The following is a 23574-nucleotide window of genomic DNA, read 5'->3' as shown; positions in this document are numbered from 1 at the left end:
ATGTATTCGCTCTCGTACATACAATACATACGTATATCTCGGTGCTCTCTTATACTGTCCGCTTGTTTACGCGTCGAAGACTCTTGTTTGACACTTTCAAACTTTATTGTTAGCGTATGCGCTGGTGTAACACGTAACTACACACGATCACACAAGAGGACATGTACACGCATATGAAGTGTAGTTGATGAGCATAGACGCTCACGCTCTGCGTATTACCCGTCTCTTTGATTAACGATTGAGCGATCAATGCGTGTGAGAAACGCGAAGGCGAGGTTTAGATACTAATGAAGATGAAATGTTGGTTCGCGCGTATGTATGCATACGCGTGCAGGCATTCTATGAGTCGCGGAGGATACGTACACAGACGCACATACACACATACACACATACACACAGAAACTCCATGCCTAAAATGACATATCGGTGTTACAACGTATGAATATAAATATATAAATATAAATATCACGTAAAACGCAGATACACGTAAAGTTCGTCTGTATATGTCTATAAATATTGTTACATATATACGATCATTATATTATAATTATTACGTGATATGTATTATGAAGTATCTTTTTCTCGCAATGGTCCGCGATACGGGCATCCACTCAGATTCTAATGTCTATATGTCATTGTTTATTATGTCGTTAATGATTAACGTGTATATGTGAAACTTTGAAAACGAATAAAAAGTACCTAAGCATATATAACCGTGATAACGTTACTGCCTGCCCTTCATATTTTTAACACATTTGTATGTACGTTTTAAACGTTGATAGGCACCTATTGAAATAAATATACCAAGAATGGAATTAGATATGTGTAAAACGTTCTTTATGTTTAATAAAAAAGAAACATCACAGTACATATTCTTCATGCAATCAAAAACAACCAAAGCAATCAAAATCACCTATTCGTAATTTCTAATAAAACTGATAAAAAATTTACTCGATTGAATTTTTGAAAATTTACCATAGTTTCCTCTAAGAGTATTAATAAACACTTATTTCCATTGCATTATACGTTTCTTCACGTATCTCTTGTTTTAATTTCTTTGGTATAAATAAGAATGCTATAACTGTCGGTAGTTCTAGTGTTAAAACTACCCCAAATATTATTCGAATCTAATTAAGTTCTTCGTCCATTTCTCTATGCATTATTTAATGCAATTAATGAGTTATAAACGATTACTGGAAGCGATTCTTATTTCAATGTTGCGCTAAAAAGTGCCTAAACTAGTGTCGCCATCTAATATTTGTTAAGATTTCGAGATATGCTTTTATTTAATAGAGTTAGAAATGTGTAAAACGTTCCTTGTGTTTAATAAAAAAAAAACATCGCAGTACATACTTTCCAATCTTTTTATTTACATTCTTCTCTACCTTTCCCATTAATTTCTTAATTTTGATAACCCCTTAATACTACTCCAAATATTATCCGAATCTAATTAATTTCTCTATGCATTATTTAATGCAATTAATAAGTTATAAACGCTTACTGGAAGCGATTCTTATTGTAATATTGCGTTAAAAAGTGCCAAAGTATAGTGTCGCCATCTAATATCAGGGATTCGAACTCAAAAAATCGTGCCAGGATCACAGAATGTGTGAGGAGGTATCCGGAGTACAGCTACCCCCACTCCTGCTAATCCTGATACACAGTACCTTGATTATTCATTAATAACTTCTTTCCTGGGATTAAAATGTGAACTTTTAGAGTTTAAGAATGTAGTATAGACCCTTGGTAATATTCAAGGATAGTTTCTATGACCATGCCGCCCGTAATTAAAACGTTATTAACGAATATCGGAAGTCGGAACATTTACGACTGTATCACTGTCCTCTTTAATTGATGAATTATCAACTATCTATACTACATTCTTCAATTCTAAAACTACATATTTGAATCCCAGGAAAGGAGATATTAATGAATAATCAAACTGCGTATCAGGAGTAGCAGGAGTGGGGGTAGCTGTACTCCGGATACCTCCTCACACATTCTGTGATCCTGACACGATTTTTTGAGTTCGAATCCCAGATATTAGATGGCGACACTATACTTTGGCACTTTTTAGCGCAATATTAGAATAAGTAATCGCTTCCAGTAATCGTTTATAACTTATTAATTGCATTAAATAATGCACAGAGAAATGGTTGAAGAACTTAATTAGATTCCAAGTAATATTTGGGGTAGTTTTGAGGGATTATCAAAATTAAGAAATTAATGGGAAAGGTACAGGAAAATGTAAATAAAAAGCGTAGAAAATATGTACCGATTTCTTTTTTTATTAAACATAAGGATCATTTTACGCAGTTCTAACTTTATAAAATAAAAGTATGTCTCGAAATCTTAATATGACTTTTTTATAAATAAATTGAATTGATGAGTAATGTTTTTATAGTAATTGTAAAATGAAAGTAAGGTGTAAAATGAATTTCTTTTTTTTTTCGATAGTTAAAATATGATCAAGGGGCCTCGAAACATGTATTAGCGTAAATAAAATTGTTTTTACCAACTCTACGAAACTCTACAAGCTCACGTATACATGATCTGACATAGTGTGCGAAAGTGAAATTCCACATGTGATAAAATGAGGTTATTTCATATTTAAAAAAACAGTTGTTAATATTATTTACAGCATCTATATTGATTGTATCGGTATTTATAATCTCGTGCACTTTTTATAAACGGTAAATTGTTTCATTCGATTTCTTTAATACGAAAACAATAGAACAAACAATGACAAAATAATTGTATATTAAAATCCTAACTGAAAATAAGAATACCTAACTTATATTTTAAAGCCAAGAATATTCAGTTTAACAGGTATGTACCAAGTGCTTTTATTATTAAATATATTGTAATATTATTCTAAGGTTAGAAACAAAGGTTAATACGCTTTAAATCTTTCTAGAAAATGACTCGATATGCAAGATCAAAGGGTTCAAAAGCTTCGAATGAAAAAGTAGCTGATGAACCCACACCGTGGCATGTAATGAAGCAACAGTTAGCAGAGAATTTATCCAAAAAAGAGAATCGTCCGATAAAAAATAAATCTGCAAAAGAGTTGTTGCAAGATAAACAAGATGTGTTTTACTGTGACGTTGGTAATGTTAATAACGATTGGGCAGAATTTGAAGATAATTCTCCAACAAAAAGCATTAATTCGGTAACAAAAGAAATTAAGAAGAAGCAGAAAACACCTCAACATTTAAATAAACCAAAGAAGAATAAAAATGTATCTGTAAGCAAAGTTAAAGATCTTAATAAAGATACAGAACACATAAATAATGTTAACATAGAAGCAACGCATAGTAAATCAAACGAAATAAGAAAACAGATTAAACGCAAAGATAGGAAGCCTATAGACGTGCCAATAAAAGAAAGTGATGTTTCACAAATTGAAAAAAATGAGAAAAATACACATAACGTAGTAACAGAAAATGATGGTGGGTTATCTAAACGACAAAAACGTAATATGAGAAAGCAAAAGAAAAATTCATGTGAAAATACTTCAGAAACTGATGTAAGCTCTAATAAGCAAAAGAAAAAATTTAAAAATAATAGTAATGCTAATAAAGAAATAGAAAATAATCAAAATAATAATGAAAATAGAAATGAAGGAAACGATCGCGGCATTAAGCAATTTAATAACAAATTTACCAATAATTCGAATAATTTTAAGACTGTTCCAAATAAATTTCATTCAAAACAGTTTGAAAATAATAGAGTCAATAAAAGAAAACTTCCTAAAATTAGGGATGATAAGGAACACAAAAGGAGGAAAGCAGATTTAGGTCCTACAAAAATGGTTATCAATGGTATTGAAATAGAGATAGTGAAGTTTGATGGTTTTCCAGTTAAAAAAGAAGATGCAGAAAGATTGGGTGACTTAAAACAAAAAATGATTATAAAAGGTGAATATACAGTAATGCTATGGAAATTGGTCGGGATATTCTCTTGGAAAATGACGGGAAAAAAAACTTCCTTTAACTTTGGCCATTTTTGGTCCTGAACATCGGCCAATATCAACGACATTACTATATTTGTACAAATGACCTTTACTATTTCTTATAGTTAAGGTCATTTGAATAGTTTAATTATTTTTCATGTGTCATACTTTACTCATCTTTGCAGGTATTCCAAAGAAAGAAATAGATATAGCAATGAAACTGGAAAGAAGGAAAGCTGAAAAAGCATTAGCACGTATTAGGAGGTGTGTTTGTTTCCATTGCCGGAAGGCAGGTCACAATTTATCCGATTGTCCTGAGCTTGGAGTCGAACAAGCGGGAACCGGAATTTGCTTTAAGTGTGGCTCAACAGAACATACTCATTTTGAATGCAGAGTAGCAAAGCCAACAGAATTTCGATACGCGACTTGTTTCATTTGTCGAGAACAAGGACATATTGCTAAACAGTGTCCTGATAATCCCAAAGGAGTTTATCCACAAGGAGGTTCTTGTAAAGTCTGTGGAGATGTTACCCATTTGAAAAAGGATTGTCCAGATTTAATTAAAGAAAAAGAAGAGAACACCATTACAGTAAACTCGATCGCAAATGATAGCGTAGAATCCTTGGAAGAAAATGTGAAATTTACCCATGAAAAAGATAACAGCAAATCTAAAAAAGTAGTGAAATTTTAGTATAGACAAATATAACATACATACTTGTACAAAGTAAAATCCTTTTTTGTACGTGCTTCAATAAACTAACACCTGCTTTGTAAACATAAGATTTATTGAAAGGTACATGTGTTCGACATGTATGTACATATACATTTTCCTCGTACGTACATTTCAGTGTTATTAAAACACTACCATATCACGAAAAATCTGATATCAAATAAGACAATGAATATCTTCATAATTTATATATATATTGCCTATTTACATCACACTCGAATTTATAAATCAGTTAAAACTTTTTACATATTAGTTGTACAATGAAATTGTGAAATTACCTAGTTGTTTAAATAAATTTTCCTAAAATAAAGGAGTAAGTTATTTATTTAATTCAGTGATATCAGATTTTTGTCTATGTACAGAAGAGAAATCACGAAGATATATTTAGATGTATGAATATTATCTGTACATAGCAGTAATTTGTTATACATATACACCAGCATCTTTTGCAAAAGTTTATAACATTAATTTAAAATTCATAGTTTTATATTCGTCTTGTTATATAAATGGTATATAACAAGTAAGAACATGTAATTAATATTTCATTATCATAATTTTCTTTTAATTATATTACGAATCAATAATCTGTACAATTTGTATACATAAAATAAACGCTGTCCTTTGAAGTACGAATTCTATGAATATATATTTATATTTGTACCTCTATATTACATTTGTTCTTATACTGCCCTATGTATAATATATAAACTCTCTATACTTTATATTAATTTCCTACATATAAGTTATACTTGTATCACCCCTAATGGCAGACAATAGTGTTACTACTACAGTGATAATTAATTCAGTACACAATGAAAAGTATTTATGCGTCTGTGCCTGTTAAACTGATACATCAAAGAATTACATTGCCAAGAAACCTTTGTCCTCGGTGCAATTTCATTCACCATATCATTAATGAATTAAATAGTGCTTGGCATTGAAAATTGTATATGTATCAAGGTACACATACTTATTGTAAACTTTAACAAATGATGTGATTATTTTAGAATTAGAATCTTTACGATATAATATATCGTTATACAATTAGTAAATAAACATGTAAAATGTATTTTCATGAGAATTCTAGAAAATTCATTTCGAATGTTTAATAATTCGATTACCAAAAATTGATTATGTTGTAGATAATAGGTGAAAAAAACATTTCCCAACTACCGTCAAACAAAAATCTACAGTTAATTATAAATGAAAAACCAAACTTTAAATAACGGTATATAAAAAATTACAAAAATGCAATGTCATACACAAATGACTTAAGTAACTCTTTTTAATAAATCAAGATTTACAATTTTGTTTAATAATGAAGACAGTTATGAACAAATTTATTATTTTAGTTCCTTTTATATATCCCTTATTCGTGAAATATATAATAATGAAAACTCATCATCTCATAACGAAAAAACAACTTTTATAATGCAAGATTATTATGAGAAATCGACAAACAATATGAAATAATCATAATATAACGTGATCATATTTTACTTCACTCATGAAATTAAATTTATTGAATGTTACGCTCATCATTTATTTTGTTCAACCAAGAAAAACCAAATATCCTTTATATATTCTAAAATTCTCTTGATATCTACAGTTTATTATAGATGCATGCATTTTTCCTATTAAAATAAACTTTCAATATTGATGCTAATGGAAACACATGATATAAAATGAAAATATGTTTAGTATACCAATATTATTTAATAGACGTGTAAAATTATACCTCTTTACTATTTTAGCCTCTTAAATTTTCAATAAAATCTTAATTTTTCAAGTGCGACCGACAAATATATAAACATTTTTTGTACCATCGAATGTTATACACTTGTATTACAAATTTTACTGTCATATTGCATTCAACCGTAATGCTTCGAATATTTTTTTTTACTGTTATCTAATAAAATAACTTTACATTTTTCATGTAAAAACTTTTTAATTAAGGATAAAACTTCGTAAACTTCACTCGATCGTTCATTAATTATATTATACAAAACAAGTTTGTAATTACAAAGTGTACGTAAATGTAACTAGATTTTTAGAAAAAGACTTTCTTCATCTAGCAACAATAATAACCGGTTGAATGTATTATGATTTAATATTGTTACCGTTATCTTTGGTATATAAACTTTATTTCTTTTTGTAATTGTGTCCAAATTATTAGATTAAGAGGTACCATTAACCATTGTTTCCAATTTTCTGCCGTATGTCCGCAAAAATCGAAAACTTTCACCATTGAATTTTTTTTCAGAATGTACCTGCTAGGTAGCTTCAGCTTTATGTGCTGATTCTATAATTTCCTTCAGACAACGGCCGAATTCTTCGATTATAAGTCTCTGAGATGTTTCGTCGTCGAACATGTTCCGTTCCGCGTCGTCAGCTTGTGCCATTAAGCACTGACACGTTATTTCTACTACTTTATCAGTCAAGAAGTTGAACGGTCGTCTGTAAAAAAAAACAAATGCAAAACTATACATAGCATGGTATTTAAAATATTTCCTAAGACAGACGTGACTAATGGGAAACCATCTGTTTCCATAAATGATAATACACTCCAGTTCTGGCAGACGTTAAATTTCAAATAATGTCTACTTACTTTAATTATTATTATTATATGCTTACCTCGCGCCAGTGTTTGATGTAGCGGGTGGTCTGAAAGCCATTTCCGATAGTTGTAATTTCGCTTTATTCAATGTAAGTTGTGCCGTCCTAACTTCAGCTGCCTCTGCTAGATCTTTCAGAGATTTCTTTTCTAAGTTCGGTTCTTCTACGTTACGACATCCTATGCATTTACAATTAGCAGAGCAAGGAATCTTAGCCTTAAAAAGATGTTTTTTATTTTAGGAAAAAATGTCATAACATTTAAAAATACTTATACTTATATGTAGAATCAACTTCAATACCTCATAACATTCACAATAATTTTTTAAACATCCGCTGCGTTTACAATTACAACCCTTATTGTGTCTCCGTATATCATCACCAGTCTCACGGCCTTTGCCAATTTTTGGACGAAAAGCATTTGGATTACGTTCCAAACAGGATTTGATAGCGCGTTGCCTCTCTTCTTCATTTCCAAGATTATTAGAACAATTATTGCAGTTACACATATGACAAAACTCTCCATTCGCGAAACAATCACAATATCTGTGACAAAATATATTCATAATTCACCATTTTCATTTATCAAAACACATTTAAAACTTTTCTTTATTAACGTCACAATTATTTCTTAATTCACACCGCAAGAAAAAGATCTTTCAACTACAGATACATTTTTATTTTTCTTACTGATCGTCATTTTTCAATTGAAATAACAAAAAACCGAAGAGTTGATGCTCAATTTTTGAAAGATGAATTATAATCATAACAATGATTTTAATACACACGAACATTTAAGAATTATTTTAAAATTAGGATCTAACAGTACTGATATATATTGTACTCACAACTTAAGACATTGTGATTTAGTGCAGTTACACGCTTTTCTCGGCCTAATACCATTAGGCTCGACGCTAGCATAAGATCTCTGGGAGCTTTTACTTTCTATAATAGATCCTACTGATAAATTTCCTGTTGAACTCTGCAAACTTTGCGAATTACCTAACAAACTAGGTGTAACTTGGGATTTCAATTTCACTTCGTCTGCTGACTACAGAAAATTAATATAACTCTTAATTATATCATATATTACATTTTAAATCGTAAATATTCCTTAATCAATATAGTTAACTTGTTTCTTTAATTGAATACTATACCTGTTGCTGAATATATTGAGCTGGTAAAACTACAATGTTTCCCATATTTGAATTAGTTGAGAGGACTGCCTGCCCAGATGCTAATTGACTTAAAGCCGATGCTGGAATAGTTACTGCATTTTTCGATTGGTTACCTACAGTTGCAGTCGCGGGAATTAATAATCTTTGACCGCTACTTGTCAACGTAGCCTTCGGCGCAACCGTTCTTAATGACTGATTATTAGTATTTAATGGAACTACCTGTATTACAATTGGAAAAGAAAAGATCGTATATAACAATCTAATAAAATTTTTTTAAATATTCACATTATTTACTATTGTTACAAACCTTGACGATTTGTTGCTGACCTCCTATTTTCTGACTAACACCAACAGTTTGCAAAGTTGTTTGCGACTTCGTTTTACCCACAGTAACAACATTCGTAGTTCCAGATGATGGAGTGCTGACTAATCTTACATATTGCACCTTCGAACAGAATATATCAAAAATGTTTATAACTTTAATATGAAAAAAAAAATAATTTTATAATACAATTAAATTAAATATAAGACATAATTTATATTTCATAAAAATTATATTACTTGTCTTCCAGGCATTTGTATTTGATGTACTTGATTAGATCCAGTAACAATATTTTGATTAGCTGGTATTCTAATAACTTGTCCACTTCCAAGTACAGTTCCAGGTTTCAAAGAGCTCTAAAAGATATTGTACAATTAATATAAAAACATTTAAAACGTCAAGAATGCATAAAAACTGCTTTACAACTAACCTGTCGAATAATCACTTTTTGTGGACTCTGTTGAACAGTTGATTTATTAGAGGAAGAAAATGTAGATTGCTGATTCGAAATTGATGAAGATTTAACTTGTGTACTCAATGTTGGAGCAGGTAATATTTTTGTGGGGGATTTAATCGTACTGCTTGGAACTATAGTCATTTTAGAGGACTGAGTATTTGATGATTGCACTAATTTATTTACAATTATTCCCTTCAAAGGTAATAAATATGAATTTATTACTTTTAATAAATTAATTAATCCGCATACTAATTATTATATTTTTTATACAGTAATTATAAGAAGTTTCTTATATGTATATCAATATACACAAGTATTAAAAAAATTATAAAATTAATAAATTCCAATACCCACTTGCTTTTGTGGTGATGAAGGTAGAATATGTTGAACTTTATTGGTAGAAAGTAATCCCATTTGCTGTGCTTGTGCCAATGTTATAGTTTTTGTTGGATTTGTGACATCCTGACTTGATACACTATTATTCAAAAATTTTATTGCTTGTTGATTTTCATTCTGTGAACTAGTTATAAGAACTTGTCCTGATTGTGTTTGATTTCCAGCTAATATCATCTTTGTATATACCTAAAATAATATCACAAAATATATAGTATGCATGCTAACTATAAAAAACATTTTAATATTATTTAAAATCTAAATTTTAGATATTTAAGGAAATAATATTATAACAAGAATTTTACATTTCGATTTTGCTGTGTACTCTGTGCTGTTCGTTTTATAGCAGATTGTACTGTTTTTGCATTCTGAACACTTCCTAATGTGATGTTTCCTGAATGACTAGTTGCCACTACAGGTTTAGTAGGTTGTGCTGATCTTAAATGAACTATATTTCCATCAGCAGACTTTGCTATAAGAGTCTGAGCTAATGACTGTAATTGACCAGCTGATGCTGTTGACGGATGTGAAATTTTTAAAATTTGGCTTGTGCCTTGGCCACCAGCAGGGGACACTATCATAATAGATTGACTTTGCGTTGCTTGACCAACATTCGATTTTACCTAATATTAAAGTAAACTGTAATTTTACAATACGCAACATTGATATTCTGTATAAAAATTATAATTATATATTTTATACCTGTACTGTAGATGGTGGAAGCCTTTGCAATGTCGGCTTCGTTTGGAATACAATATTTTGATTATTCTGATTTGCTGTTGTATAGATAATATGTTCTTCTTGAACTTGATCTGAAACTTCAGTCATTTCCACATCAGGTACAATCGTTTCAGTCTCAATATTACGTTCAATTATTATATGTTCCTCCTCTGTTGTCATAACTTCTTCAGCACTCATACATTCCAACTCAGCTTGAATGTTTGCAAATGCCTCAAAGTCATTTGATGAATACTGTTCATTATTATGCGATAGGCTCAATGCACTTAAATCTCCATCACCGAGTGTACGTGAATCTAGAGCTAATGGTTCAACCAAAGCTCTAGCATTTTGCCCTTTATTTATAGACATGATTGTGTTCCTGTTCAAAATGTTATCTATTAAAAATACTTACATCTGTTTATAATTTTAAAGTATAGGTATTGTACTTAATAACATTAATTTCTTATAGAATATAATTTTACATTTACATACACAATTGTAAAAAGTTAAATCACATAAACTTATAATTCAATTTATAAAACACTTTTTCGTTTCACTGATTTATTTAAATTTATGTCTCTTTGCGTAAACTTCTTCCATTACAAAATAATCGCAAATAAAAAAACATTTAAATACGTAACATAGAAGTGCACAAAGGTAATGTACTCTGCACACGTTATTGTCGTTAAAATCATTTAAATGTAAATAAATTTACAACTCAATTACATAATTAAATAAGTACGAAGATAATATGCGTTGGACAGATTTGTAAGTATTTATACCCTATTACAAAATGTTAAATTATGAACTTAAAACTATTCTAATAATATTTAGCATTCTAATATCACGTATATTCATTTATACTCAAAGTGTGTTTATTTATGTTTAAAAAAAAAAGTTTTCCAGATGTCTGTATCTTCCATTATAAACATGTACTTCATGCATATGCAGGTTAGAAATTCAAAGAATGTAAATCATCTTTACATACAGCTTTAATCATCGGAAGACTATATATAAAAATAAATATCGTAAATCAACGGTAAAATGTAAAACGATTTACGAAATGACGTGAAAATGAAGCGAATCAGTGAGAATTTAAAAATTCAAAAATTCAAATCTTTAGGAAGCAAATACGCATTCTCTAAACACTAAGGGTAATGGAATTGTCTACGGATGCACCCAACAATACAAAGATCAAGTAAAATTGGAACTTTCGAAAATTCGAACGATAAAATTTGAATAATGAAGAAAAATTCGAAGGATAGTCTACTTAGGAACATTAGCGCCATTTATTACTTGAACGCGCCATTTTCCACGAACTGAATTTCTGGCTCTATTTTAACGTTTTTAATGGCATTATATCAACTCGACATTGATACTTAAAGAAAAACGGAATGCTTAATGCATCGAACAATAATAGAAAACATACTTCTTGCCGATATTCGTCTTAAAATCACATAAAATTCAACTTAACCTATAACTTATCAGTTCATATCAGGTACGTACAGTGCAGGGTGGGGGCGTGCCACGAAGCTTATTTTAATTATGATACAATATTCGAAAAAGTTGCTAATATACTCCTCAGAAATTCAAATTTTGATCAAACAGTCCAACAAGAAATTTAATCCTTTCTGTAATACATACCTGGGTGTTCCCTTGATAGCTCGAATTTGTTCAAAATCACGCGCCCACCATTGCTGTCCCACAGTGCACTACGCACCGCTGTGTACAAACAGACCCAAAGGTCGTTTAGTATTAAAATCTCAAATTGAAGGAGGAATGGTAAGTTAGTTGCTATTATGAAATTAACTTTTTCTAGTCTGTAATACGTCAAATGTTAACTATCTCAATCAAATGTTACGCTAAAATTGAGTAATATTTTCGCGCACTTTGCAAATTTCGATTTCGCCATTTTCGCTCTTCCGCGGCTAAAAACACGTCAGCCCTATAGCGCCCTCTGAGTCCAATAAAAAAACAAGTGTTCCGAAAACTTCAACGTTTTAAATGTAACATATCGGTCAAAGATGCACCATCATTATGAACTTTATGAATTTTTATAGGATTTATTAAGGTCTTTGTTTTTCAACAAAGAAGTAAAGTTTCGTATGCTATTTACATATTAACATCGTTATTACGCGATACCGATATTATATCAACAGGAAAATATCAGACGATTAATGATGTAATCAAGTAATGATATTAAAGGAAATTGGTATTCGTTTATTGCAAAACTTTTGTCACTAAATCAAGAAATGTTGGAATAAGAACATTTATAAATACCATATTTTCATTCGTGCAACTTGCAGTTCATAATCATTAGAGTATAGCATGTTTTTAATTATTTTTCGTATAAATGTAATGTCACATGTATATTGTAATAGAGGGCATGCAACTCGAAATAAAATAAATAAAAAAAAATAATTACAATTTTATACTCGAAATTTAGCAAAATTATATTTAAACGAAATTTAATTGTTGATTAGTGAATTTAAAATTCAAAATTTTTCGAAATCAATCCACCTATTGGATTCTTTTAGTGATTGTAGTGTGATGTAATGAATAAGTGTATTCAATTGTAATGCAATAAAATTATTATAATCATAAGAAAGTTATATTCTTGAATATACACCAAATATTTGAAGTATATACTCGAACTCGTTTGTTAAATACACTTCTTGTTAAATATTCTAATATATGTATATTACAAACGTGTACCATTTTCCATTTTTCAGAATCTATTATGCTAACGTATATTATGATTATGAATTTTCAAAATTAGTATGTAAACACAAATCTATACGTCACGTTTGTTTAATTCAGAAAACTATATATTGTATTTTCTTTGACGAAGTACAAAACAATAACATATTGTGTTTCTGAATTACTTTCAAACACTCCGTTATCACTACGAATTAAAGAGCATTAACCTCTATATTCACTTGCCAGATTCAGTCATGCTCAGTCAAATTTACATGTGAGTTCACACTGATTGTGTTCTCGTTGAGTCACGGATTGTTCGTATAAAGTTCATCGACAACGAATCTTAACCGTTATTCTATAAAACGCCATCTTTAATTATATATTCTTATACAAATATCTTAAAAACTTTACAATAACATCAGTGCTTTTCATACAAATAAAATTCATATAATAAAACTCAATATAAAGTACTTTATATAATTGTTATTATTACAAAATCCATTTAAAAAATATAATTCTAAAGAGGATACGATTAATTTTATTCATAAATGAATAAATTTAGAAATTTAATGATATTTATCTTCTTTCGTAGCTACACTTCTCCAATAGAATGACCACTGAGTTTTCATGGTTCATGACTATAAGCACGCAAAAGTCGGCAAAAGTAATGTTCTGGTTATCAGTGCCACATATGCACATATGTATATAGTGTAAACGAATTCCATATGCACTGGTTTGTCAAAATGCGATAACCGTAATATTACTATGATTAATCAAATAGGAAACAGTGTACCAGCATTATCAGCAGATTATTACAAGATTACTCGTAATACTCAACATACTAATACAATCCTTACCGTGAATTTAAAAAATTCTGAGAACATAACCTAGTTCACGTCTGGGAAAAACATACGACTATCAATATCATTCTAGCCGGACATACTGAAGATGTGATCTTACTGGTAAAGTAGGATTTGTCAGATCTACGTAATGCTATAACATTTTGTTTCAAAGGGAAGTGTAATGGAAAATCATTCCGTTCGCATAAATTATTCTTTAACACCTCGCGATACAGAACAACCATTAATACATGATAGTCAAACTAAACAATACGTAGAGAACAGTAAAAAGCGCGAGGAAATAATAGTTTTGACAAGTGAAGCAAAGGGTGGTTTGTTTAATCCCAGAGCTTTGCTATTTTTAACATTATGGTACTTCTTCAGCGGATGTACTTTGTTCTTGAACAAGTACATATTATCTTACATGGAAGGAAATCCTACAATTTTAGGTAAATAAATATTAAAATAATATTTCAGTAAATTAAAATGACATAAATATTGATTGTTTTTTTTTGTACTTATTAATAGATTTGTTAAATATTCAAATCAGATTTATGTAAATTGTTTATGCGATTTACAATGTTAAAATTTATTTGAATAGGTGCTTGTCAAATGTTAATGACAGCAGTTTGTGGATTTATACAAATGTATTTTCCATGTGGAATGTACAAAGCAAGCCCTAGATTAGTAAGACCATCAGGTTTTTATAAGCACATGATACTGGTAGGATGTACAAGATTTATAACTGTAGTTCTAGGATTAGTATCGCTCAATTATGTAGCAGTGAGTTTCACAGAAACTATTAAAAGTAGTGCACCACTTTTTACCGTCCTTATTAGCAGATATTTATTAGGTAAGAAACATAACTAATATTTTCTGTAAATCTTAGTTTTGTTTTGTTTTACAGTGATAATACAATTCTCGTTATCAACATTTTTGTTTACATATAAATATTTTTAAACTACATAAACTGTTATGTAGCAAAAAATATATAATTTTATTGAAATATTCAGTTGAAGTAATATTTTTTAAAATACATTGATGTCCTGAAACTAATTAAAAATTATAAAACTTTCATTATAGGAGAACATACAGGGTTATATGTAAATTTATCTTTGATTCCTGTAATGGGTGGTCTAGCTCTATGTTCTGTGAATGAAATCAGTTTTGATCTCAGGGGGTTTGTTGCTGCTATGGCTACAAATGTAACAGAATGTTTGCAAAATGTTTATTCCAAAATGTTAATCAGTGGTGATAATTTTAAATACACGTGAGTATTATATATGTACTAATATAAATTATATAAAATTAGATCTTTTCAATTTCAAATCAATTTTATCTTAAATTATATTACTTTTTATTTAAACTAACATGTAATTACAGACCAGCGGAGTTGCAATTTTATACCAGTTTAGCATCAATTGTGGTACAAATACCAGTGTCAATTTTATTAGTAGATTTACCAACACTTGAGCATTCCTTAACTTTTAAACTATTCACTGCATTCCTCCTTAATGGAGTTTTCTTCCATTTTCAAAGTATCACTGCATATGTACTTATGGATTACATCAGTCCTGTGACACACAGGTTTGTTTCCAAATTATAATTTAAAATAATTATATAAACAAATATTTTGACTTAAGAACCAATTATTAAAAATACTATATTTTATTACAGTGTCGCTAATACGGCAAAGAGAGCATTTTTAATTTGGCTTTCTGTTTTGTTATTTAACAATCCGGTAACTGGTTTATCGGCTATGGGAACATCCTTGGTAATAGCGGGAGTATTACTATATAATCGCGCACAAGAATATGATAGATTAAACAAAGCAAAATTACGATATAGTTCAAAAGTTAATTTACAGTAATATAATTCTAAAGTTAATAAAAATTTATATTCGATAAAAATAGGTGTTTGTATTAAGCACGTTATGTCACTAAAAATTAAAACAAATTTAGTACTAATTTTTATAATGCAATATTTTTTTCATTACAATGACAAAGTGTTTACAGTCTTAATTAAAATATGAAAGTGAAAAATACATCTTGCATTTTAGATTAGGGTTTCCATGTTTTTTTTCAAAAATTGGGTCATTTCTAAATTTTTACTTTAAAAACCTGGAACATTTTGAAAATATAAATTAGTCAACAATGTTTCGTGGGATAGTTATGCTAAAATATGAAATAAAATCCTTTATTCATATTCAAAAATGAAACATTTAGGATAAATTCGGGACACTGAAACCCTATTCTAGATGCATTTTATAATAATATAGCTTTAATTGAAGACATGACGGTACAAATTAACATGATCATAATAAGTTATATGAAACATCACATATGACATAGAAAAAAAATCAAGGTAATATAAGTCATTTTTTAGCAATGTAACTTACATACATACATGAAGAAATTTAATAAATTATAACTGATTTACTTAACTATGGTATTTTATTTGTTTCAATGCACAAATTAGGTTAGGTTAATTAGGTTAGCAGCACAGCTGATTCTCGCCTTTTACACCGCTCTACACTGTCCTCCGTTAACTTAAAGACCCGTGGCAGGAATGCGAGAAAAGTAGAAGGAATACACGTATTTCCATGTACACATTGAATTCTAGTCCGCTATTCGTCACAGCAGTTACACACGCATGCGTACTGACTATCGAAGAAAGTAGTGAAATAGAAAGGTGGGCGGTCCGACTTCTCTTGCCCCTGTGCTATCCTGCAGGACTTCAAGTCAGCGGAACACCGTACATGTATTTTCCATTTTTTATGGTGTAATAAAGATATTATTAATTTGCAGTATTTTCCATAGACACAATCATATAACTGTTTTCGATGTATAATTTACTTTAAGAACTTCATATGTGATCGTTTAAAACTTTGCCTTAATTCTAGTAACTATTGTATTATATTTTATAAGATATAAATTACATAAAAATATGTTACATAGAATATTAGAAAAATAAATCGTTTTTACGAGGAACTATTTAGTACCATTTAGTTCTTTCTTACATCATACTAATATCTTTTGCAGTCAAAGTTGTAACAGTATAAAGCGTGACTGCAAAGTTCAAAGAGTTATTATCGTGTAGGAATGTTAAAATTTTAATAACTATAAATCTTTTCGAAAATTCTTTTCTAAAATTGATACAAACGTCTATATCAAGTTTATAGAGTCATAATCGTAATAATGCACTACTCGTTTTTATGATTTTCGCTGATTACTATATTTATTGGCAAATTTTAAGAGCTTGATCAAGGTCAGCTAAAATATCTTGTTCCGTTTCAAGACCAACAGACAACCGTACCAATTGATCGGTAATGCCTAATGCTGCTCTAGTTTCTGCAGGAACTGATGCGTGTGTCATCACGGATCTACACAAATAATTTAAAAATAGAATAGGTTCATCTGCACATATTATAATAAAGTATTATTTACTTACGGCAATTCAGCAAGGGATTCATAACCACCAAGTGATTCTGCTAATGTAAATAATTTCAGTGCTTTTAAAAACTTTGCACTATCACCTTTAAGATAAAATGAAACCATTCCACTATGACCAGATGTTTGTCTAAGAGTAAGTTCATACCGTGAGTGTGATGGAAGATCTGTAATTAAATTAAATTGCTATCTAATCGAAAAATATAATACATAAGAATGAAGGAGATTTATTGTATTGTAAACTCGAATAATTTTATTCCACTTATTTAAATACCACCAAGAAAAATTATAAAGCAAGATTATGTACTTTGTATACATACATGGGTGAATTACTTTCTCTACACAAGGATGAGATTGCAAAAACTTTGCAACTGCTAACCCATTCTTCATATGCTGTTGCATTCTAATCTCCAATGTTTTCAAACTGCGATTAACCATAAAGCAGTCAAAAGGTGATGGCACAATGCCCAAAGCTAAAATAATTTAAAAATAAATATTAATTTTAGACAAATAAAAAATAATTTGCATTACTAATAAAATTGTGTAAACTACCATTTTGTATAAACCGAAGTCTTTTTTCAATATCATCTCTATTTGTAACTACTGCACCCATAAGAACATCCGAATGTCCATTCATATATTTAGTCAGAGAATATACTACAATATCTGCACCTAATTCCAATGGTTTCTGTATAAAACAATACATATAATGTAAATTACTTAATTACATTATACTTTTAAATGAAAAATATTACCCACCTGAAAGTAACATGTTAGAAAAGTATTATCTACCACTGTAATGATTTCAGGATATTTTTGTTTAAGCATATCCGTTACTGTCTTAATATCGATTATTTTAAGTAGAGGGTTAGTAGGAGTCTCGATCCAAATCATCTAAAAGTAGATATATAAATGCATATATACAGTTATGAAATCTTAGCAAATATAATGTTGCTAAAATTATAATAAATAATAAATATTATATCTGTGTTTTCCATAGTATCAGCATAATTCAAGAGAGGGCATGATAAAAATTTTTAGTATACAAAAACTGCGAATGAAATATCTCTTTCAATTAATACATTCATTAGAGTTTCATAACTGTAAAATATATTTCTTCCTTATCATTTTAAACATGCCACTTATCTTGGGTATAAATATTCTTTCTTTTAGGGAACATCTTCCAAAATATTTGGAAACAACTGCTGCATATCTTTCATATTGTATGAGCAATCATTTATATTAACACATCATTTTTCCATTAAGTTTCAAGACTTCTTCATACCTTTGTATTTTTTTTTATAGCAGACACAATATTATTCACATCTGTCATATCTACAAATGTTACCGCAATATCATGCATGGATAAACATTTTTGAAAGAGACGATAGCTTCCACCATAGACATCATCCCCAGACAGAATATGATCTCCTGCTTTTAATAATGAAGACAATGCTGTTAGAGCACCTAATCCAGATGCAAAAGCAAATCCATATTTTCCATTATCCAAAGCAGCTAAACATGTCTCTAGAACTCTTCTTGTAGGATTACCACTTCTACTATAATCAAACCCCTAAAACATTAAATAATAATGAATAACATATTTCAAAAAACATTTCAATTTGTTATAATAGCTATTGAATTTACTAAAAGCTTGTTGGACATTATTCGAATTACTAGAATTTTAAAATAAAGAAACTTACTCTATGTTGTGCAGGCCCATCCTGGCGAAAAGTAGTAGACATTACAATGGGTGGTATTACTGCACAATGAGTCCATTGTAATGGATCTTGTCCAGCATGTATAGCTTTTGTTGCAAAACCCTTAACCTCTGACATTCTATTAAACACATTGTTTAAAATATTTCATTAAAAGTAAATATAATTTATTTAACAACGATTAAAATAATTTTACAACACTTTGTACATTATTAAAACATATGTATATACATTACATTTAAGTATGCTATATTTCGTATTCTATAAAATAAATTTCGATATTTTCTTTGTTAATTATAAAGAAATATTCACATTACTGAAAATTGGCAAACTGAAACAGATGTGACGTGCAAACTATTATGAATTTCATCATAAACGCTACATGTGCCAAGAAATGCTATATTTATGAAAAGTACAATGTTGCAAGAATGCAACGCGTGCATTAAAACAATTTTTAAGAAAGAAATTATTTGAAAGTTTGGCCTACCCACTGATATTCATGACTTTTGGATACGACCATTATCAGGCCTTAGATTCCGAGATACTCCCACGTTAATACGTGCAAAAAAATTTATACCGAATCATTGTTTATCGTAAAAAAAGTTATAGATACGACTGAAATTCATTCAACTTCATTGTGACAAATTTTATTCACTTTGTTACGAGTTTTGAGACACGTGCACGTACTAAAATCTTTAGCATTACCGAGTAATTGATAAAACTATAATCAGCAGTCGCCCGGCCTTGCATACTGACACGTCTGTACAAACGTGAATACATAGGCCAATCACAATTCAACAGACTGTACCATCAGAATATTGCAAATATGCTTGAAACTAAGGCCGACTGCCATATTAGTGCAGAGGAAGCAGTTATTTCAAATCTTGTTCTTTACAATATATCTAAAAATCATCGAAATCGATAAATTGGCCTAATTCCCAAATAATTACCGAAAAAATATTACTTACGTAAATTATTAATGTTTAAGTTAAAACAAATTTAAAAAGTAATGTAAATGTCACAAATCACAGAAATAGTTACTAATTAATAATGAATAAAACGTTAAACTTATACAGATGTTAAAAAAATATATACACGCATCATACCCAACGTACAATGATAAAATGATGACTAGTACAAGTAGTACCTATTTAATATAGTCTACTATCCGCTCAACTTAAGGGGGGATTCTCGTGTGGCAAACTTAAAATTTGATGTTTCCTTTTTTATTTTTTCGTAAACAATTAAAAGTTCTATTGTACTAGACTTTTAGGGGCATGAAGGGAGATTCTTGAACTATACGAAAAAATTTTTTTAATCTATTTTTTGTTATTTTTTATTAAATAGTAGTTAAGTCTTTTAATCTTATCCGATGATGTTAACCATAGTTGGTGTACAGTGTGGCATCCATCATAGAGATCAGAATGCAACAAACGAAAAATTTTCTTGAAACTGATTGGTTTTCACTGGTACTGAGCCTATTTTAAACAAAAAATATGGAAAATTTAAGAAACTATAGCATTTTGAAGAAAAAATCTCCATACCAAACAAAAATATTTTCTTTAATAACTTTTTGAGTTTAATACTTTCATACTTTTATAATTAATATTACTATATGAAACTAAGTATTAATGTAAATGTTGCAAATGATTATTAATTCAATCGTTCTATTACTTATATTAAATAAAGGCTTGTAAGATGAATCCTTATTTTAGCTCTTAAAGCCTTGATTCATGATAATTTTTTACCTGTAACCACAATTTATGCTCAACACAAAATTTTAAACATAAAGAAACAATGTTTTATTCGAAATTTGATCGGGGCACCGGAAATGTTAAGGTTTAGCAGACGATACACATTCGTAATATTAAAAGGCAACATTGGTCTGTTCTTATAAACGACGAATATGTCAACCAATGCGATACGTTCCTACTATAATTAAATCGATATTTACTCGATTATTCAGCGAACTATCAACCTTTCGCGAGTGAAGTTTCTCTGTCTAACGAATTATTTTGACACATCGAATACAATCTTTGAAAAGAAGTAACGCTCTGAAATGAGAAAAGAAAGGGAAATTAACGTTTTCTTATTGTTACTTTTCGTAAATGTTGCACGTAGTGATACATATATACCCGTAAACCGAGAGGATCCTTGTATAAATTTGTGTGAAAAAACACCATTCTCATTCACGAATGTACGTATTCCAAATAGCAAAATTTTTTGGTTGTATATTGGAAATAAGAGATTAACAATAATGTGGTATTTATAATTTCAGAGTAAATATGTTAAATCGTGTTGTCAACGAGGATGTAGATTCTTCAATCTAGTGGACTTGCATAACGGTTTAGAACCAAATAGCTTAAATGGCACTAGAGACGCTTGTAAAGCTTGTACGTGAAACTTGTATATATTAATTATTATAATTCTTAAGTTAATATTGTTTAAGTAATTTAAAATGTAGAGTACATATTAGAGTAAATATTATTTTAACAGGCTGAGCGCTGAGCAAAATTTGTATGTTTTTCAAATTATTATATGAGAACTAGAAACATTCCATACTTCAATAATATATTTATCATTTGACAGTATTCCCAATGACATTAATATTATTAAAACATTTACAAGTATTAGGATTTATTTATGGTAAACATTTCAAGATTACCATAGCACTCAGCTTGTTAATATAATTGTTCAATAGTAGATAAGAATTATACAATGTCTCATGTATTTTATTCACACAATTGAGTAAAGGTAATATTATTTAATTTTGTTATAGCATGTACAGAGGCATATACATTGCCACAAGGTCGCTGCGCATGCAGTACTGGTTGCGATTTTATGGCTAAGCAGCGTATTTCAGATCTGTTATCGCTCTTTTCTGTTGCTATCTATATAGAGGAAGGAGTAGATTCTAACATACTTTTAATGTCACCAGATATACCTGACAATGATATCTTAAGTGATCCAGGTTTACGGAAGGAACTTCTTCCACGATGGTGGGACTCAAACGGATTTAAACTGCCACAAACATATATCAAAACTGTCCCATTAGATGCTGGGGTAAGTGTTAACTGTAAATAATTTAAACAGAGAATTAGATATTTTAAAATAGAAATGTGGATGATTTTTATAATTTTAGAAATATAAAATTCAAGTGTTTGATCTCATATATGCTTTTAAAATGTGTAGTTATTTTTCCTATAATTTTCAAACACTTAATGTGTTTAAAATTAATTTTAAATAGTTAATTATTATTTAATTTAGCATATAGTATTAAATAATATAATCTGATAATAATACATACAATGTAGACTATGGATTACGGTGTACCATCAGACTACTCTGGAGAAAGTGACCAATCAGCTTCAATACCTGGATCTGATTGGCTTCAATGTGCCTCAAGACATATTGGACTGCCACATTGGCTTCTTGTATGTGCCCTTTTAGCAGCAACTCTATCTGCATTTTGGTTATGTGTATTTGCTGATAAACCTAATGATGCTTATAAAAAAATGCTTATCGCGAAGTCTGATATTTCTCCTACAGTTGCATTGTATGTACCAGAATTACCATTGCATAAACAACCTCCACCTAAATATTCTGAGAGCATTGATGTAACAGAAGTTAATATGAAAGTTTAACTAGGTACTTTAGTACCATAACTTTTATGTAACTTTGAAAACTATTTCAATTTAAGTATATTATTAGTTTTGAATAAACTGTGTTTTGTATTATGTATATTAGTGCTTTATGAATATTGCAATTATCAAAAAGTAATCGCACTTTCTGTTTCCAATGAAATCATTAATAGTTAAAGATAAGCTTCTAAAATTTACGTAAAGCTTTAAAAATTTAATTCAAGCTTCAAAGTATACAAGAACTAAAATCAAAATAAATTATAAAATAAGATACAAAATATTTTCTGAAAGAATGTATGGTAACGTACATATGCTGGGATTATTTTATACAAAGTAAAACTGTTTTTTATAACAGAAAATAACAGTTCTTATTACCTATTACATTCTTTTTCTATGAAGATTGTAACAAAAACGATCATCGAAGTAAAACTAGCAAAATGATTAAAAAAAAATGCACAGATGTAAGACTGCATATTATGTACTTTGTTAGCTATTTAATGACGATCAAAAGCTTTTATATTTATAACAATATATTATTTTTCTAAACATGATTTACAAATAGTAAAGGAAAATATTCTAACTTTAAATACTGCACATTCATTTAAAAACTTATTCATATGTTGTATAGTATTTTTTTCATGTAGACAAAATTTGTAGTCGTAATTTATACACATTTAGAAAAACTTGTTTTTGGTTGTTCTAATATTAATTACAAATTTTAATACTAAAAAACAGATATCACTTCATGCACTAAAAATGTGGTCTTTTTATTTTATTATTTAAAAAACATATATTTAATTTATATAAAGGATTTTCTGTGTTCTTCATATTTAATATTATAGTACAATCCTATTTCAGT

The 23574-nt window shown here is 29.3% G+C and overlaps 5 protein-coding genes across 9 annotated transcripts; 3 read left to right on the top strand and 2 right to left on the bottom strand.

The window, feature by feature from the left end:
• The first annotated feature begins 2590 nt into the window (after positions 1 to 2590).
• On the top strand, positions 2591 to 5134 carry LOC122401781 (putative uncharacterized protein DDB_G0286901). The gene is made up of 3 exons (XM_043404135.1): positions 2591 to 2829; positions 2918 to 3920; positions 4141 to 5134. Exons 2-3 carry the CDS (start codon positions 2921 to 2923, stop codon positions 4644 to 4646), a joined length of 1506 nt encoding a protein of 501 aa, XP_043260070.1. The 5' UTR covers positions 2591 to 2829; positions 2918 to 2920; the 3' UTR covers positions 4647 to 5134.
• Positions 5135 to 6431: 1297 nt separating this feature from the next.
• On the bottom strand, positions 6432 to 13336 carry LOC122401784 (protein lin-54 homolog). The gene is made up of 13 exons (XM_043404140.1): positions 13296 to 13336; positions 12013 to 12090; positions 10351 to 10747; positions 9954 to 10271; positions 9610 to 9837; positions 9229 to 9447; positions 9038 to 9154; positions 8784 to 8921; positions 8456 to 8695; positions 8147 to 8349; positions 7601 to 7844; positions 7320 to 7516; positions 6432 to 7142 (listed from the first exon to the last, which is right to left on the bottom strand). Exons 3-13 carry the CDS (start codon positions 10735 to 10737, stop codon positions 6959 to 6961), a joined length of 2475 nt encoding a protein of 824 aa, XP_043260075.1. The 5' UTR covers positions 10738 to 10747; positions 12013 to 12090; positions 13296 to 13336; the 3' UTR covers positions 6432 to 6958.
• Positions 13337 to 13693: 357 nt separating this feature from the next.
• On the top strand, positions 13694 to 15880 carry LOC122401818 (solute carrier family 35 member E2A-like). 2 transcript variants are annotated; one of them, XM_043404193.1, is made up of 6 exons: positions 13694 to 13894; positions 14002 to 14356; positions 14509 to 14760; positions 14991 to 15177; positions 15291 to 15494; positions 15585 to 15880. In XM_043404193.1, the coding sequence occupies exons 2-6, from the start codon at positions 14092 to 14094 to the stop codon at positions 15775 to 15777; spliced, it is 1101 nt and encodes a 366-aa protein (XP_043260128.1). In that variant the 5' UTR covers positions 13694 to 13894; positions 14002 to 14091; the 3' UTR covers positions 15778 to 15880. The 2 variants fall into 2 exon arrangements, with proteins under 2 accessions (XP_043260128.1, XP_043260127.1); XM_043404192.1 differs by having other exon boundaries at positions 13694 to 14356.
• Positions 15881 to 16968: 1088 nt separating this feature from the next.
• On the bottom strand, positions 16969 to 20190 carry LOC122401817 (putative cystathionine gamma-lyase 2). Of its 4 annotated transcripts, none has more exons than XM_043404187.1 (8): positions 19566 to 19932; positions 19060 to 19195; positions 18642 to 18929; positions 18116 to 18250; positions 17909 to 18044; positions 17677 to 17829; positions 17358 to 17523; positions 16969 to 17289 (listed from the first exon to the last, which is right to left on the bottom strand). In XM_043404187.1, the coding sequence occupies exons 1-8, from the start codon at positions 19592 to 19594 to the stop codon at positions 17145 to 17147; spliced, it is 1188 nt and encodes a 395-aa protein (XP_043260122.1). In that variant the 5' UTR covers positions 19595 to 19932; the 3' UTR covers positions 16969 to 17144. The 4 variants fall into 4 exon arrangements, with proteins under 4 accessions (XP_043260122.1, XP_043260125.1, XP_043260123.1 ...); XM_043404190.1 differs by lacking the exon at positions 19566 to 19932 and adding an exon at positions 19311 to 19411 and having other exon boundaries at positions 16971 to 17289; XM_043404188.1 differs by having other exon boundaries at positions 16972 to 17289; positions 19562 to 19928.
• An 862-nt stretch (positions 20191 to 21052) lies between these two features.
• On the top strand, positions 21053 to 23302 carry LOC122401798. The gene is made up of 4 exons (XM_043404157.1): positions 21053 to 21271; positions 21353 to 21467; positions 21854 to 22137; positions 22389 to 23302. Exons 1-4 carry the CDS (start codon positions 21134 to 21136, stop codon positions 22716 to 22718), a joined length of 867 nt encoding a protein of 288 aa, XP_043260092.1. The 5' UTR covers positions 21053 to 21133; the 3' UTR covers positions 22719 to 23302.
• The last annotated feature ends 272 nt before the right edge of the window (positions 23303 to 23574 follow it).

This window comes from Colletes gigas, unplaced genomic scaffold (assembly GCF_013123115.1).
Source record: "Colletes gigas isolate AHSC1104 unplaced genomic scaffold, ASM1312311v1 Colletes_gigas_Sc00028, whole genome shotgun sequence".
Taxonomy (NCBI): domain Eukaryota; kingdom Metazoa; phylum Arthropoda; class Insecta; order Hymenoptera; family Colletidae; genus Colletes; species Colletes gigas.
The sequence above is the reverse complement of the archived record's forward strand: the minus strand, read 5'-3'. Positions and strand labels throughout refer to the sequence as shown.

What these genes read in the sequence shown, in the direction of transcription:
- LOC122401781 (XM_043404135.1), top strand. Translation starts at nt 2,921, where the DNA reads ATGACTCGATATGCAAGATCAAAGGGTTCAAAAGCTTCGAATGAAAAA. An exon ending in ACAAAAAATGATTATAAAAG is followed by an intron (nt 3,921 to 4,140) that starts GTGAATATACAG and finishes TCATCTTTGCAG; the next exon opens with GTATTCCAAAGAAAGAAATA.
- LOC122401784 (XM_043404140.1), bottom strand. Translation starts at nt 10,737, where the DNA reads ATGTCTATAAATAAAGGGCAAAATGCTAGAGCTTTGGTTGAACCATTA. An exon ending in GTACACAGCAAAATCGAAAT is followed by an intron (nt 9,838 to 9,953) that starts GTAAAATTCTTG and finishes ATATTATTTTAG; the next exon opens with GTATATACAAAGATGATATT. An exon ending in AAAAAGTGATTATTCGACAG is followed by an intron (nt 9,155 to 9,228) that starts GTTAGTTGTAAA and finishes AATATCTTTTAG; the next exon opens with AGCTCTTTGAAACCTGGAAC.
- LOC122401818 (XM_043404193.1), top strand. Translation starts at nt 14,092, where the DNA reads ATGGAAAATCATTCCGTTCGCATAAATTATTCTTTAACACCTCGCGAT. An exon ending in TATTAGCAGATATTTATTAG is followed by an intron (nt 14,761 to 14,990) that starts GTAAGAAACATA and finishes CTTTCATTATAG; the next exon opens with GAGAACATACAGGGTTATAT. An exon ending in ATCAGTCCTGTGACACACAG is followed by an intron (nt 15,495 to 15,584) that starts GTTTGTTTCCAA and finishes ATTTTATTACAG; the next exon opens with TGTCGCTAATACGGCAAAGA.
- LOC122401817 (XM_043404187.1), bottom strand. Translation starts at nt 19,594, where the DNA reads ATGGTCGTATCCAAAAGTCATGAATATCA. An exon ending in TCCAAAAGTCATGAATATCA is followed by an intron (nt 19,196 to 19,565) that starts GTGGGTAGGCCA and finishes TGTGTTTAATAG; the next exon opens with AATGTCAGAGGTTAAGGGTT. An exon ending in CTATAAAAAAAAATACAAAG is followed by an intron (nt 18,251 to 18,641) that starts GTATGAAGAAGT and finishes ATCTACTTTTAG; the next exon opens with ATGATTTGGATCGAGACTCC.
- LOC122401798 (XM_043404157.1), top strand. Translation starts at nt 21,134, where the DNA reads ATGAGAAAAGAAAGGGAAATTAACGTTTTCTTATTGTTACTTTTCGTA. An exon ending in TAGAGACGCTTGTAAAGCTT is followed by an intron (nt 21,468 to 21,853) that starts GTACGTGAAACT and finishes ATTTTGTTATAG; the next exon opens with CATGTACAGAGGCATATACA. An exon ending in CTGTCCCATTAGATGCTGGG is followed by an intron (nt 22,138 to 22,388) that starts GTAAGTGTTAAC and finishes CATACAATGTAG; the next exon opens with ACTATGGATTACGGTGTACC.